This window comes from Bombus bifarius, unplaced genomic scaffold, assembly GCF_011952205.1.
Source record: "Bombus bifarius isolate JDL3187 unplaced genomic scaffold, Bbif_JDL3187 scf7180000010271, whole genome shotgun sequence".
Lineage (NCBI taxonomy): Eukaryota > Metazoa > Arthropoda > Insecta > Hymenoptera > Apidae > Bombus > Bombus bifarius.
In genome coordinates this window covers 6,366,467-6,383,491 of record NW_022885586.1, presented here as the reverse complement: position 1 = coordinate 6,383,491, position 17,025 = coordinate 6,366,467, and the positions used below count along the sequence as shown (strand labels likewise).

Sequence of the window (17,025 nt, the reverse complement as noted above, 5' to 3'; positions counted from 1 at the left end):
AAAGCAGCTACGGCAATCTGATAAAGCAAAAACTGACAAAGCATTTTGTATAAACTGTCTAGCTTTTGAGAAGGTTGATCCGGACCATCTAATTGTTGCAAGCCAGCTAGAATATAAATACGTTCAGCACGGTCCATTTATGGTGTAGTCCGTTTTTAAAAACAGGCATTAATTTTTTAAGAACGACAGATCGTGGCAGAGTGATTTGCGAATATAATTTTCGAGTTGCACCCGCTCTAAATACTAGAACGATCCTCAGTTATCCAGTCTTTTATGTAGGAGACATTACAGACACTACGAAATATCACACTATAACTGGTTAGTCATGTAAGAAGAATTTATACTGCGTCATTTCATGGTATATTTATTTTTCCTGTTAGTCACTTCAAATTTATCTTAGTTAATCGTATTGTTTATTTAATACCTTCCCTCTACCAAGCTACACGATAATAATTAGCCAAAGTCGAAAAACATGTCTGCATATTATTTATTTTTTTCTTTACTCAAAATATTCGTCTTTTATTTTTCCGTAATACAGGTAATACAAATTGTGAAAAACTTACTTAACCCACCAAGAAAAAGCAAATTGAAAGGAGCTTGCATAACCCGCCAAAAAAGCAAAACACTCATGCCCTCTATATTAAAAAATACATTCAAGTTAGAGAACGTGATCGAGAAATGGTCCTATGAAAAAGCGTAGTTACTACTAGTTATCTATAGAAGACAAAGATAAATACACAACGGACCGAGAAGGCCAATGAAAGCTGGTAGTATCACCGTGACTGTCTATTCGTAAACACGATCGCGTGTGTGGTCTGACTATATAAAAACGCCAGAGATTAAGTATACCGGTCTAGCTATATCGACACTTTGCAGGTGAAACAAACCAGGTGGAGCTATAGGATCTTATAGTTCGATCTGTAAATCCTTATCAGGTCTATCGCGTCATCAATGAAAGTAAACGTTTTATTTCGATCAGTTTTTGTCCGGTTTTGCTTTCTTTTCTCTTAGTGTAAACGTGAAGCGTGAGTCGGCTCACCGAGCTAATTGCGCACGTGTGAGTTTGTGTACGATTGTGTGTGAACCCCTGCATAGCGTAGAGCGCGCGTGGAAGTTGTCCCTCGTCGCAGAGTGCCAACATGACGATAGAGCATGAAAACGACACGAAGGTGAGGTTAAGGAGGACGAAAAGCGTGACACGGGCCGAGGAGATCCAAAAAGCGGAAATGTTGGCACGTAAATCACAGCCTGACAAACCGTGAGTCTTACATTTTTGTTATATACGACTGTAAACAGTCTCGAGTGTAAACGAACTAGAAGTCGATTTCTGTTACGGTTCACGTAAACACTTTGTCGTTTTTTCCGATGATCGTTTGAAACTGTCGGTAAGGGAGTATCGCTGAGAAGACGATGATCGACGTCGACGAGAATACGGTTACACAAAATTTTCTGATTCTCTGGAGTTGCTCCAACGTAACAGACAACTTTACGAAACAACACGCATGCGCGTTTCGTTTCTGATCGAGCACAACTGTGAATTCACGATCCCCTCCTTCGAACGCTGCATTCCTTTTCTCGTTTTAACATACGTTCCTCCACGCCGTTCTGTCGCACATCATAATCGATGCGGAGGTCAGTCGGTAGTGTAGTGCACATAAATTTCCTATAGTTCGTTTCATAACACCTTCCACGTCCTTAGTTAATTAATCTGTTCTATAGGTGATCTGAGATGACTCAGACTAACGATAAAACACCTCTCTTCTATCCGATTTGATCAGGCTTTATTTATGCTTATGGCAGAATCGAGCGATTTTTAGATATTCCGATATGGAGTAATGAATTCAAATTAGGGCTAATGAGATGAAAAAAATTCATTACATACCTTTTTGGAATTGATAAAAATATTATATCCTTTTAAGGCAAGTGTTACATCAATTGAAAATTAGGTTTCGCTATTTAAACATTAGATTTGTAGCTTAAATCGTACAAATTTTTATTGATATAAACTCTATATTTCACTACTATTGAAGAGATGATAAGATACAGTTTTATCATTTGGAACAGGGTTAAGGTTCACGTAACGTCTTAGACGTAGTATACACTTACGTTGACAAGTAATTGGTGTTTAATTGTTTGATTGTATTCATGCACCTAATTCGATAGAAAGTAGAAGTAGCGACCAACGCCATAACGTCTGGATCGTATTACAGACGTTATTATTATCGAAGAATGTCTTCATAGAAATATGGAATATCTTGGTGTAGAAATCGAAGACAAATCTCGTTTTCAAAGTTACAAGTTTAAACATCGACAAATTAGGAACTGGTTTTAGGAAAGTGAATAACGCGATAGTCAATATTTGCAGTGACATGGATGATTTCAGAAACAAAGTTGGAGGTGGGAATAAGCTGTTTAAAGTTCATTCAGTAGAACGAACACGAGGACAGACAATCGAATGCAGTCTTGAGTGCACGTCGTGGAAATGAAAACTTTCTTAACGAGCCGTTCGCCTCTTCTAATGGAACTGCACGTCAAGAAAACACAGCTAGATAATTCGTTCTCTAGCTATGGCATAATTATTGAGTTTCGCTCTCCCCACGCTTATGCGTCAGTCCCCATTCCTTTGCAACAGGGAAACTTATCTCGATGCCAGGTTCGCGATAACCGACAGTGATACTCGAGCTTCATGCTTGAAAACAATGGGAACCTCGGCTGAAGCTTCATTTAAAGTTCAAGCAAAGTGAATGACAATTAACTGTCCTAACTTTACGATCAATAAGATCTCGTTAGACGTCTGAAATAAGTAATGAACGGGTTCCGGAACGTGTTGATCGACCAATTTTAATCCGACTATATATTTTTTCCTCGTTTCTTGCATTTTGTAATAAATCAAGCCTTGTCCGTTTTATGCCGAACGAATCTTAATTGCGTGTCAATACTTCAGGCGTTTGCCTCTCGAGTTTTAACGAATTGAAGAAAATATCGCAGTGACGTTTAGTCATCTGATCGTTCAGTTCCGTTTTATGACTTAATACGGTAGTATTGAACGATAAGAATATATTATTCGATATCTGTTAAGTTATGATAATTCATTCGATACTCACGTGATTGTTTAGAACGAATTTAAAGTAATTAAGGCAATTCTCGAGATTTCAATATGCGATTGTAAATCATCCTACATGTCGTAGATTGCAAGAAAAACGCAGAATATTCTGATGGCGGCTTAAAGTCGTTAATAATCCTGAAATAATGCTTGCTTTTCTTCGCTCAGAAGATTGTATGTACACGGAATTCTATCATGTTTAGCCGATAACGTTGTTGGTTTATGCACTGAATTGTCTTAAGATATATTTGCACGCTATTAGATTAGACTTTGCTGATATATAAATAGCAATATATCAGGCTTAATCGTGGCTCGCTTCGGTTACACAAACAGAAAGTTGTTCGTGTGCGGACTTGATGGTATTTTATAGCAAAGCGCAGTATTAACATACACGCGTAAATTTTACTGCTACATTTCCTGTTCTATTCGTTGGAATTAATTATGATAATAGATGCGCTTAAAAAATCAATACTCATACAATAAATTACGTTTAAATACAAATGTACTTAACATATTGTGTAAATTACAAATTACAAAATAAAATTGTACATACAGAATAAAGTATGTTAATTTACACAATTCTCTAGTATCATAATTTCAAGGCTGCAAACATTTTATAATCTTATTTTATGAACGTAGCAAAATATGTTACAAGTTTTCAAATAAAATTCTACATTGTTTTAATAAGTATCAAAAAGAGATTATTGGCACGTAATTAAAACGACAATACAGCTCGTTCGATACCGAATGTTATGTTGCTTGTAGTAAAATGCAGTCGCAAACGGTTTCTATTAATTAACAAATCAAACGCTCAAAAACCGCGTCCTGTTGGGTCACACAGTATCGCTGTGCACATTGGGTAATGCGAATCGGAACAACAGAGTGCTGTGAATTCTCTTTGTACGAATTACGGAATAATTCCCATAGGTGCGCTTGGAACAAACCGCACACTTCTGTTCACAGTAATTAACAATCTCCTGTCCACTTTTTTTACGCGATAAGCCTGCCGTAATTAATTATTCCCTTTTTCTTGCTTCTCCATCGAACGCTATTTATACGAGCGACAATGAGTCGTTTAAACTGCGAGTTAGTTACGTAACGCGAGCTTTATAATTCAAGGCTGAAGGAATTAATCTTTGAATAAAGCTAATCAAGATATGGCATGTCTTGTTTCAATGAGAATCGTAACGTATATATTAATTTGAACTTTTGCCTCCCAAGCTTTTTCGTAACGTCTTCTAAAATAGCTGACGAGGTTAATATCTACTATAGAATGGTTGGCAGCGCGTTTGCTCTAGCATGCTCTTAATTAAAATGTTAATTTCAGTGACGAGGCAAAAGCATATTGTGATAGGGAAAAGAGGCGGCGGTAGACGAGGAGTGCAGGATAACCGGGATATATCGCGGAAATACTTTCGTGAATTCGTACGCGTTCCTGCGAGCAATGAAGTATCATAAATTCATGATCGGTTTACGGCGTACCCAATTCAAAACGTAGATTCCGCGACCTGCCGCGTTCCTGCAATCAGAATCGCTAATCAAAGAATCCTCGAGCGTTCGTGAAAGTACCGAGGGAAAGCTGTAACTCGTGTTAATATTTCTCCGTAAACAAAAAGGGAGGATGGTCGGAGGCTGGAGAAGCCAGAGCAGTGGGCAAATTCCATTTGTTCAGATTTATGAAGTTTCGCGCGCGCGTGTGGCTTTAATATCTATCCGCCGTGGAAAAAAATTTAATCAAGTCCACGGTCTAATCGAGCGCACGATCAAAAATTAATGCGTTAAAAACAGGATTAAATCTGGAGGAGCGTTAAGACTAAAAGAAAATTCATGAGGCTTTCTGTTTGGATTTTAGAGACGCGATAGGACTGGCGGGAAAAATGTTGCGAACAAAGCTCCGCTAAAAAAAAAAAAAAAAGAAAGAAACAGGAGTGGTAGGAGACCAAAAGAAATAAACGTAGTCATTTTAGATGGAGTTATCATCTCGTGCAAGCGGACGTTAATTAGCGAGACGAGACGAACACTGGCGATGATGATGCCAGGGGCGCTTTATTCCAGAACACATCCTTCCGGCAAGTTCTGTTTTATTAGCGAGAGGTCAGCTACCGAAAACACAGTGAAATCTTCTCTTGCCCCTTTGACAAGCTATAATGACCTGCAAACAAGTCTCCTTTCTTTTTTTCTCTCTTACTTCTGCTCTCCGCGAAGGAGCACCTTTCTACCTTTAGTTGTTTCTTCTCCCCATTTCGCACTCCTCCTCCACCTCCTCCCCCGCTTCTCGCTTTCTTGCCCGAGATCGTCCATTATGCCGGAGAATCAGAGATGGCACACCACTCCTTCGTCTCTTAAACAAACGAGCCCTACTGTATTTACCCGTTCCGTGTTTGCCAGATACTTCTTGTTTTCGCCAACTTTGCAATTAGGCGCGAGCGCGTTTGGGTTCGTTGGACGCGGTGAATATCGAATGATCAAACCCTTTGGTCGAAGGAATTCACACGGAAAGCTATGTCTGGCTTGCACGATCTTTCAATTCCAGATTGATTTTAAAGTTTCCGTTTGCACGATCCTTCGATGCGAACATCCTGCTCGCATGTGTTTACCCGTAAATTGAATTTAATCCCCGATGACTTCCGCTCTGGTGGTAGAGCCAGTGCCTATCCGTAAAATATTCACCCAACAACGTCCATTTCAAAGCAAAAAAGTTTGTTATTCTCGCAGTGACACGGATTGTAATTACACGTTATATAGTTAGACGGCGAAGAATGCCATTAACGTCCAGTATGAACATTTTCCAATATGTCTGTCTGTGCCCTGAAATGACATGCTATTGCTGAAGGGCAATAATCATTCGCTAATGTATAGTCGAATGAGAGGCGGATAACAATGATATCCCACGTATTTTCCTCCCCATCTTTCTCTCGCATATATCGCGGTCCCTTCTCGGGTGTTATCAATACGTTCTCACCTACTATTTGCTAATATTTCTGCAGTATTTCCAACTACTGGACTGCTCTTATCCAGTCTCTGGGCTCGATATTCGAATCGATAACAACTACGAGGAAGCAGAAGGGGAGCAGATTGGTGATTATTTCGCGGACATTCTTTTGCGTTCTCTCTCCTCGATATATGCATGTGTATGTACATGGAAATAATCATTCGGTGTTACAGTATTGAACGACTCGCGAAGGGAATGCGCAAGATTTTCCTCGAGGATTTTAATTTGCCGCTCATGCACATTCATCATCACCATCCCCAGGCTTCGTATCATTATCACAAGCCTTCGTGTTCGAACTAACACCTCCTTTTCGTAGCTCGCAGCGTCGGGTGTTGAAAAAGTACCTAGCGATACTTGGGTCTCGTTATTTTCGAAGCTTTCCTCGCTGTCTTATTTCCTTCACAGAAAATGCATTATTTGTTATCTACCAGTTGTTTCGACGTTTGATTCCTTCTTTTTTTTCTTTTCGGAGATTCGTCTAGTCAGGCAAAAACTTTTTAATCTTCGTCATCGGACGGACTGGACGATGCGCCACCGTTTCGGCTGACACGACTTCGAAACGAATGAGGATTAACGGTATTGTGCTGTCAATCCGGCCGTCGCTTTCTAGTTTCCTCTTGTTTCCTCCCTTTTCATCGTACGGCTCTTTTCTTCGCGGAAGATTGCGGCGTTGGTGTCGAATCTCGCGCGTGAAATCAGCCGGAAGAACAATGGAAAGCGATTACGTCGACAGAAAGGGACTGAACGAGCGTTGGTGGATTAGGCACGAAGACGATTGCGGTTTTTGAGGTTGGATTCGGTGTTGCCCCGCACGATCCACATCACCGGCCGCGATTCATTCGTCCCTGGAATTCATTCATTCACGGAATCTACTTGCCAAAATCGATTATTGAAAACGGCTAAAATAAACGAATCGCTTTAACTAAAATTAAAATGGTATTTCGTTGCTGTCCAAATGTTAGGCAGAAAATATCGTAGTATTGAAATACATCCAGTTAAAAGCCGTATCTAAATTCCCAGCGAAAATTTATTGACATTACCGTAATAAAAATAGTGGAGTGTAGAAAAATTCAATCCAAGTAGCCAAGAGAGAGAATTCTCTTCAAAGTCTAAACGTTCCTAACTCCGACTTTACCCTTGTCGAACAAGGATTTATATTTCCAACAACGAGGCTGTCTTCTTACAACAGGCGAGGGGGGAACTCTGATGAACCTCGGGGATCGTGAACGGAAGGAATGCAACGGCGAAAGTTAGGGATGTCGCGGTGAAAGGATGGGGGACAATAAAACAGGCAGACAGACATGCGGACGGAACCGACAGATAGACAGGGGGCGAGAAAGACGGAATACCGTGGCTCCTGGTAATCGATTCCGGTGTGCTTCCAACTTGGAAGGAGAACAGGACGACGAACGGAAGGAAGACGAGGTGAACGAAAATCGGGCTAGGAAGAAGATCTGTTTAAGGCGCCATTTAATTTTCCTTCATGAATCATTTAGAGTATTCTTCTACCCTCTACTGTTCCTGCTACTGCCCGTTCTCTTTCGTTTGCTCCCGATTCGCCGGTGGCGGCTGGCTGAGCGGCAAGTTTTCCTCCCTCATTACACGGGTAATATATGTATATCCGTCTATCGTTTAAATATTCACGAGGGTTCCGGTGTCAGGAAGATTCGCAAGGCAGATACGGGAATCCTATGAACCTGCTGCCCCTTTCTGCCATTCTACGCCCTTTCGTCTCCGTCCTTTTTTACCCATCCTCCTCTCATCTTCGTGTCCGCTCTTGTATGTACAACGGCTTCCCCGCTTCCGTATCCGATGAGACTGACTTCAGATTCGAGGAACAGCTAAGGGGATGAAAGAGAAACGCGAGTGCCGTGCTCCCTTTTGTGGGTGCTCGTCTTTCCCCTCGTCTCTCGCATTTCGGGATCGCATCAAGTGTTACCTACCGGTTTCTTGCGAGACGTAGTAGCTGTATCGATGCTGGTTCATTCATAGTTCGCGAGATAAAAATATAGAAACCTTATTGAACTAGAGTTGAAGAATAGACTCGATCGAAACATCTTTTCTTTTTATGGATACCGAACAGCTATTTGAGGACGATACCTATAACGAACTGATAACTTCAAGCTTCCCAATAAAGTTAATAGAATTTGTAAATTGCGATAAAAATGAAAATGAAAAGTTTGGAATTTCAAAATTATTTCCAAGTTCGTATCTGTAGCCTGTATCTTGTTTAGTTGATTAAGCAAAAATGATGCTTTAAAACAGTGAGTATCATTTCCAAAGATTTGGAAAGATCTTCTTATCGAATTATTAATTTCGAAATTGCCCTATAACCGACCGACAATCTACTGGCAGCCTTTCAATTCCGGCCGTATAATAGAAACCACCACGAATGTTGACAGCGTGTAATATACTTTTCATGGACTTGTGCGGTTTAGATAATGGCCGTTGGACCATGTCCGTTATCGTGAAACGAATTATGAGCGGCCGGATAAGCATGACTTGGATCGTGACGACGCGTATCCCCCGATATAATGGCACTTTAGTTGCGTCAGACGTTCGTATTAAGTTTACGATTCGCCGTGCGTCAAATATGGATTTTGGTGCGTGCAAAACGTACGCATAATTCACCGAGCAATAAAATGTTACCGGTATACGCCGTTCCGAATATTAATTACGTGAATAGAACTACAATTACTCAGGTTGGCACTGCGGGACCACGGAGCACGTCGCGCTTCGTTATCAGTATCGATAATTTTAATGAGCGTGTAATTAACTAACGATACGCCCGTTCATAGGTCAGGAGGTTTTCGTATTAGACTTTCTCTGTTTAGAGACGAAATACGGTTAGTTTCGAATAAGCCAGAGAGTTAATAGAGTTTTACGCGTTTTTAAATGTTGATATTCACGTGTTTTTGAGGGAGTTTACCGCGAACAAATGGAAAATTAACGAACTGAAATGAACAAATGGAAAATCGAGAGTAGTTGGAATGATCCGGATTTTTGGACAGTCCACGTAGATCGCCCAGTTTACAAAAACTCTTCCAGACTAAACCATATTACTCGGTTCGATCGCACGGTTGGGTAATTATACCAAAACATCGTTCGCTATTTCGTTTCGGTGCACCATGCAAAAATACGTTACCGTTCTTTATTCCGTTTCGTGCTACTGGTATGCGCCGATTATTCCCTTCCCTTTCCATTCACGTTTTCACGCTCGCATGCAGCGTGTCTGGTGGATGGAAGATTGTTCCCGCGTCGACTTGTCTAACGTGGGAAACAACGATCGGCCACATTTTTTAATTAGCGGTCACAATAACGTCGAGCGCACAGTAACGCGATTTTTATACGCTTCCATTTACATGTTTCGTGACGTGAAAATAAGTAGGATTATATTTGTGATACAGTGAACTTTTAAATTATTACATTAAGTAGCGCAGTCATTTTTAGTACCGCATAAAATATTTCAGATTTGTCGATAAAAAGTGAAAACTAAAATATTCACTGCCACATAAGGTATTTTTCGATAATTTCGATATCGAAAGATACATCCATATAGCCCGCAATTTTTCAACAAGAAACTAGATCGGACACGAATGAATTTTAATGACATTATTCCGCGAACTTGATTTATATACGGCGAGGGAGAGAACGATTGTTGTTACGTTTTCTCGTAAACGAGTTTACCAAGATTATTTTCACGAAAATTAAACCATGTTTTTGCGTTACAGCGAACGAGGGGTGTCTCTTGTTATCGAATGCCTACGGGCAAAAAGTTTGCCGCCTCGTTTTACGACATCAATAATCGAGGGGCTTATAACACGCGCCATCGACGAGTCGTGTTGAAAACTGCCGTGTCGCGAACTTTCTCACCATGGGAGCGACCGTTTTTTCGCATCTACAGGAAAGAAGTCCCCTCCCTTTTAGCAGTAAGAAACAGAGATGCCGGTCCAAAAGCAGTATGCCGAGTACCCGAAAACTTTGAAAAGTAGACGGTAACTTGTGCCTTCTTGTCAGGGGTCATTGGGTGGATCGTCCTCAGCCTCGCGGAAATACATTGTTTCTAACTGATATCACGACTCCGTGCTCCGAAACATTGCCCTTCCTCTCGTCAGTCGGCAGTGGAATTTTATAAAACAAAGATTTGCGATTATTTCAATTCTAAAGGAATTCTCCGAACAAAGAGATTCTTTCGAAACAGCGAGTTGCAAACTATTCTTCTCTAACGGATATGAGATGACTTCTTTCCAAGTTTATTAAAAGATATCTCGCGAAGATACGAGCAACCTTCATAAATATTAAACACGATCGTAATCACGCCGTGTTTACACTGAATTATTTCGTCAGAATGAAAAGACGTTGTAACAGTTGTTAGACCACTTAAGATCTCAACTCACGCGAACGCGTACAGGTCCCTGTGGTACACCTTAACCATATGCAAGTACTCGAAAGACCGTTTACGCTTTTATTGCTCTGGCCCTATTGTTCAGGGCAAGTTGGTCGCGACACTTTGAACACCCAGTACAGTAGCACTCATGCATATGGAAGTTCTCGGTGACACGTCTGCATCCTGCCATGCAGGCCGTGGCCAGTATCAGAAGTGTGAGATAGCTCTTCCTGTGCGGCTCTCCGGCCGACTCTGTTGGCTTTATCGCGGCTCTATTAATTACCACGATCTGCCATAAATTCAGAGTAATAGTTAGGATTTACTCGAGACAGCGGCCAGGTTAAACGATCACATTAAATGCACATAGTTGCTGGAAATAAGGGACTTCTGTCAGGTAATTACGAGGGACAAACGGCGCAGTATTTCAGGAAAGACTTCCTTTCGCTGTCTTTAATCTTTCGTGGCTTAATCGCGGTATTACGTTCACGGTGCAACTTCTACACCACCGTGCCACTTTTTCATTTTGTTTTATCCAGTATCGTATTGTTCCTTTGAGATTTGGTAGACTTAACGTCAAGGGGATTGAACTCTCCAATCGAGTTGCTCGTAGGATCTTCCCTTGTAAATACTTAAGACTCGTGGCTTCCTGCGATGGCGGCTTAGAAGCCGTTGTAGTTTCAACCTTAATCATGTCCTAATGTAAAAACCAGTTAGAACTTGGTAGACGGACAGTAAGAAGATCGAAGTTTAAATACTGAGCAGCAGTCTATTTTTTGATGGCAGAGAAAAATTCGCGAATGATTTCTATCTAAGGCATAGGTTAGAGTAGACTTGTGTATTCCACTTTTAACCAACGCCGTGAACTCTTCGTGCTTTGTTTCGTCTCCCTAAATTCTCACACTCAGGCAAGCACGTCTTATCCGGAGGAAGAACAAGTGTCTCCCTGAACGCTTTATGCTTCGAGACAAAACGCTTTTGAAAAGTTTACATGATGGTCCTTGTCAGCCCTTGTCGCGCTCGCAGTCACGAAGGGATGATATCAGTAGTCCGTGGAAGCCGATTACTCAGGTTCACCCTGTGTATTATCTGCGTGAGAGATACCTAAGGCGATGACGGGCTTTTGTATTTGCCACTCATCGCGATGTTGTATATGCCATTGAAATTCCATGAGATGGAGAACTGGTGTATTGTTAACATTGTCCACTTAATAGCCATAGAAGTTCCATGTCGTAGGTGAGAAGGAATCTCGAATGTGCCGAGCATTTATCCTATATTATACAGCGTAGATACGGTAGCGATATTCCTTCGAAGATGCAGAAATAGAACTGTCCTTAATACGCTTGTCTGACATGGCCTGTTCGTTTCTACCAGCGTTCGTTTCAGGTGGTACGGATCACGAATCGTATATATTTGCCGAGAGGGAAGGATGAAGGGAGAAAAAAAGGAAGATGGAGTAACCGAGTGGATAGGAAAGATAGAAGGAAATAGGAGAAGCTTGAGCAAATGTTTTCAATACGTTGCATAAATCGTGTACCTCTTCGTAAATTGAAATGGAAATGCATATAACTGTACGGGTATGGAAGCGGCTTTATTGTTCCATTCTTATTCTAGTGATGTATCTATGATGCCTCTCCTTCTTTATATCGCGGACCAGAGCAGTATGATATCGATTTGAAATGAGAATTTCTTTTAACTTGGACCGTTCTTTTTCCTTACAGATGTCATCGTCCCAGAGACAGTCTGTTCTCCTGGAGCTCGGGCTTCGGCAACTTCACGGGATTCGTCAACTGGGGCTTCCTGTTGTTGGGCATCGGCGGAATCCGATTGCTCCTCGAAAATTTCATAAAGTGAGTGTATACCGAGAATCTTGATAAAACCACTAGCTTATCAAATGTATCGTGGACGACACGTGATCGGATTCGTTGAGAATTTTAGACTTCATACTACAACGGACGCAGTACTGCCCTGTAATATCATAGAGACAGTAATTTATAGGATTTACGATGGATAAAAAGAGCAAGAAGAATGCGGAAGATTCTCGAAAATCTCGACGTTCAATTATTTGTAGCAATTTACGTGGCGCGTAGTCGCGAGCGTAATTTATCAAAGAAACCAGTGTCATTTCGTGACACTGATGTCTTTATCCGCTGCAAAGATACCTGAAGCTTGAGCGTTCGATATGTCCCCGGGGTATTTTTTCGAATGTACGTGCGAAATGGATTATCGAAGCGTAGACCTCTCGATCACGCCACTGGTCAAGGGATGGGGCGTGAAAAACACGAAGGAAAGCCCCTAAATGCGAAAGGTTTCGCTCGAGCCTCGAATAATACCATAAAGGGGGAAATATCCCTGGGAACGACAACTTCATCAAGCTGTCACGGAGACCAGGGAAAGAGACAAGGACGAAAAATAAATTACGAAAGAAAAAATATCAAATTAAATTTTAATTAAACAGCATGGCAGCTTTGAACGACGGATAAATTTTAGTTAATCAGCGAACTGACGAAGTAAAGCTTGAGATACGTTGGGAGGATTTTCCCAAGCTTTTTTTTTCACCTGAAATTCGTCCAGTATGGTAGAAACAAAAAAGGGATCAATCAAGTCAATAGTGAAAAATGAGATTTCCCTTGTCATTCGGACACAATGTAGAATTTCTGGCTGGATCTATTGATGTCATTCTTGTCGAAAATCAAAGTCTTCGTGGCAGTCTAACCTATTTCGATAACTACATCATTATCGATGGTCCCGATAAAATCTTTGCACCGCTATAAAGATTATTACCAGAGATACACGTATGGGCGCATTAATTAACACGTGAAAAGGCGAATATAATTTAGCCACGCTAATATGTCAATAACATTGCCAATAAATGCATTTCTATATTTCACAGAATCTATGTATTTACGAGCTGGTTGAATCTCGATTGAATTATCGGATCGATTTTCGCTAAACTCGCTATATCTGAATGTATCTTGCGAAATGTAGATATTTGCCGCAAGGACAGATCTGTCTAAAATTTAATTAATTTATGAACGGCGTAAATGAGATTCTTTCGTTGCCGGGTTGATTAAAATTAACAGCGTGTCGCGAGTCTGATCTCGAACGAAAGATTTCGCCGCGCGAGAGACACAACCTACCTCCCCCTGCTCCTCCTTTACCAATTTTCTGGCCGTTGAATGGAGAAGGGCGAAGTACAAGCTCGGCCCATGAATAATTTCAACGAGATTTTTATCGCCGTTGTAAACTCTCGGCCTCGGGTCCGCTAGCTCCTGGGAGCGCGTAACAGAAATTTATCACGCTCGTTAAGCGTAGAAAAACTTTCGAAAGAAACTTTCGCGACGTAATTGCTCGGGCTATTCTCGAAGCGTTTTCTAAAACAAACGCTGCTGCAGGTCACTTGAAGACTTTCCGAACAAACACAGGAAATGATTCCACGCGTGACTAGCAGCGACAATTGTTCTCGAGACAGTCAACACGATTTAGCAAATTATTCTCCGATCGTAGAATTTCTAGGAAGTTTTGATCTGCTTTGATACTGTCGCCTTATTTCTTGAATCATCAACAGCGTCTTTCTAGACACTTTCGATGTCTTCTTAAAGGCAGGTTTCGATTACAAAGGATGTGGGTGCGAAGATCCTTATAACGGACACATTTAACATTGCGTTTGAACATGTAGCAACGTAAAAAGAGGGTGTAATTGAGCTAGAAAGTCGTTGCGTGATTCTCTTTCACGAATTACCATCTATCTAGACGTCTGAGCAAGTTTCTCGAAGAAGAGTGACTTGCCTAAGAAGTGTTGAAATAGTTTGAAGTAGTTTATTCGACTCAAAATATGCTAGCCTTCTGGCTAGCCTTCTATATCGTGATAGGCTCAAGATAAGATATTTTTCTTATTTACTTCCACGAAAGAAAAAGAAAAAATTAAAGAATATCAAGTAATAGTTGTTATCGTTAGTACGAACTTGTGTCATAGACTATTTCAAATACATTTCAGCCGATAGATACATTCGTCTATATTCGATGAATTTTTCGTGCCTCCTTAAATTCCACTTGTTCCATGATAATTGAATTCGTAAGAAATCTGTTGAAGCCTGGAACGGATACAAGAAAAAGCGTTCGTTTGTCGAGTCACTAGAATAGGGCGAAGCAAGCAACGCGATTTCACGGCGATCGAGATTAATCGACGCGGAGAAACGTGGGTGGAGGTGGATGGAGCTTGAAAGAGACACGACAGTAAGAAAGTGGGAGGACGTTTCTCTGCGAAGTGAAAAAAGTAGGAAGAAAACTCAATTAATCGAGACTCTCGGCGAAGGACTCCGGTTCTATCGATAAAAGTCCGTGGAAAGGCATGGAGATAGAAAGACAGAGGTATCGAAGTTTCTATCCCTCCCCTTGTCTTTTCTCGTAGCGGCGTCCGAGAAACTTTTTGAAAGGTCCACGATCTGCTCATAATTTATGCACTTAAACTAGAACTGTACGAAGCTTCGTGCAATTCTTAATGGGTCGAGTTTACGAGGACGCGATTCGTGAAACCGTGAAGATGGAATCAAACGGCGAAATAAGACGAACGTCCTTCTATGTTTAACATTCCTCGCGGAAATTCATGAATTCACGAAAGATCAAAGCAAGTATGGAATAAAAACCGCGGAACTTGTCATAAAATTATCCGAAGGGAAGAATAAACGAGCGAATGCTCTTCTTCTCCGTCTGTCGAATAACGAACTCGAGCTATTTCCCTGCGATTTTTTAAATCTCCGTCGTATCGGTTAAAAGTACTGCGTGAAATCGAGAAAGAGCGAACGCAAAGAGCAAAAATACATTGATGTGTCGGGCGATAACAAATACCCTTGAACAACAACCGTGAAAGCGTATAGAGTCGCGATAAAGTTTCAGCCATTATTTTTTGAAGCTTCGTTGGCGAGTTTCATATTCGTAGGAACGATTACAATGTCCGGCTTTGGAAATTTTCGACGATTCGATATCGGGTTCGTCGTGGAGAGACAGTCGGATTCATCGTGTCACGCTCACATCTCCGTCGTTCTATTTTGCCCGCGATTTTCGCAAGGATTCACGTCATACCGAGAAATAAAACTCGTCCACCGTTCATCCGGATTACTCGAGCTATAGTCGGAGAATCCTCGGAACTGTACCGTTGCCCGGTATTACCGAGCGCGAAAAAATGGCATTAGTCGTTTCCGGCATCGCGATAGCTTCCGTTTCGCACTGTTTCCGTACCGTTCGGCTATCTTCGTTCTCAATTTCTGTATATCGATATTCCCGCGCCATAAATCAATCATCGGAGCCTAGAGATTCCACAACTGTATCCTTTGGGAACGGAGGTCGCGGCGCTGCCGTCATGAGATTTATTTCCAAGTAGCTTAGAACGACATTCTCACTAGGAAGGCTCAAAGTGCGTTATCCTGCAGAAATAAGTTTACTTTAGAGTTTGGCCTAAAGTGTCCGTAGCTTTAGGTCTGTTTTAAGAGGATTTATTCAGGTTTATGGACACGCTTATGTGTTGACGTGTGTCCGTGTGAATGTGTATGCACGAATAAGCACGCGTTTAAGTGAAAGTTGAGTACGCGTTGTATGACGGAGAGTTCCTGCAAACTAACTTGAAAAATGAACACTTACGCGCTGTAAAGATTACGGTTCTACATCCTCGTGCTTATCCCTGTGTTTCGTGTCGAATTTAATTACAATAGGACCGTCGTTTTATTTAATTATATCAATTTCTATGCGCGTTTCAAATAATTGTGAACGCAATTTCGTTGACAAGTCGATCGCTAGTCGTCGGCGTGCTTTTGAGTCTAATTGAGGATACTACTGTTGGATGTTTACGCCGAGTTGCATGCACATTTCGCCAGCACTTTAATCCGATTAACGACCCACGGAAAGTGATTTAATCTGACAGATTGCACGGTAAACCTTTGTACTCGTAATCGGATCGCGCCAATTACACTATGAACTTGAAATTCCATTAGATGATCATGCGCTGCCGGACAAAATCCAGGTCACCGGATTACACCCCTAAACGAGGTTTTAAATCGTATCAATGATGGCACGGCCGACCATACAGGTCACTGATCTTTCTAGCTAGTGGCCTCTCTAGAGAGACAGCCAAGGCTTTTTTTACATGTCGTTCCATTACACCGGAACGCACACCGGAGTCTCGACTGTTTCGATAGGAGAGAAAAATATTGCTTGCCCCGGTTTATATAGGGACGCGAACGTGTTGGTTAATGTGTGTCAATGCGCCTCTGCTCATTTATAGCTCGATCGCGTAAACTATCAAATCACCGAGCCGTGTCGTGGCAGGCGGCCACTCTCTTTAGACCAACGATAAAAGGTAACAACGTAAACGTGCTCACCGGCTGCCGGTGTAAGATAAACCACATCCTCATCCCTGACCTCATTTATTAATATTTAACGCGAACCATTCGCGGTCGCGTTTTTACACCAAAACGTTTCATATTGACGTCGTAACTCTTTCAATCTAAACTTCTCCAGCCATCATCCTCTTTCTCTTCTACCTTTCCTCCT

General features: G+C 41.4%; 1 protein-coding gene across 1 annotated transcript in view; it reads left to right on the top strand.

The window, feature by feature from the left end:
- Positions 1-671: 671 nt before the first annotated feature.
- Positions 672-17,025, top strand: part of LOC117216546 (diacylglycerol O-acyltransferase 1) — an 87,870-nt gene continuing 71,516 nt past the window's right edge. Inside the window, exons 1-2 of the mRNA XM_033463312.1 lie at positions 672-1,258; positions 12,201-12,329. Of these exons, the coding sequence (XP_033319203.1) occupies positions 1,140-1,258; positions 12,201-12,329 (248 nt within the window). The 5' untranslated portion in view covers positions 672-1,139. The remainder of the gene's footprint in view (positions 1,259-12,200; positions 12,330-17,025) is intronic.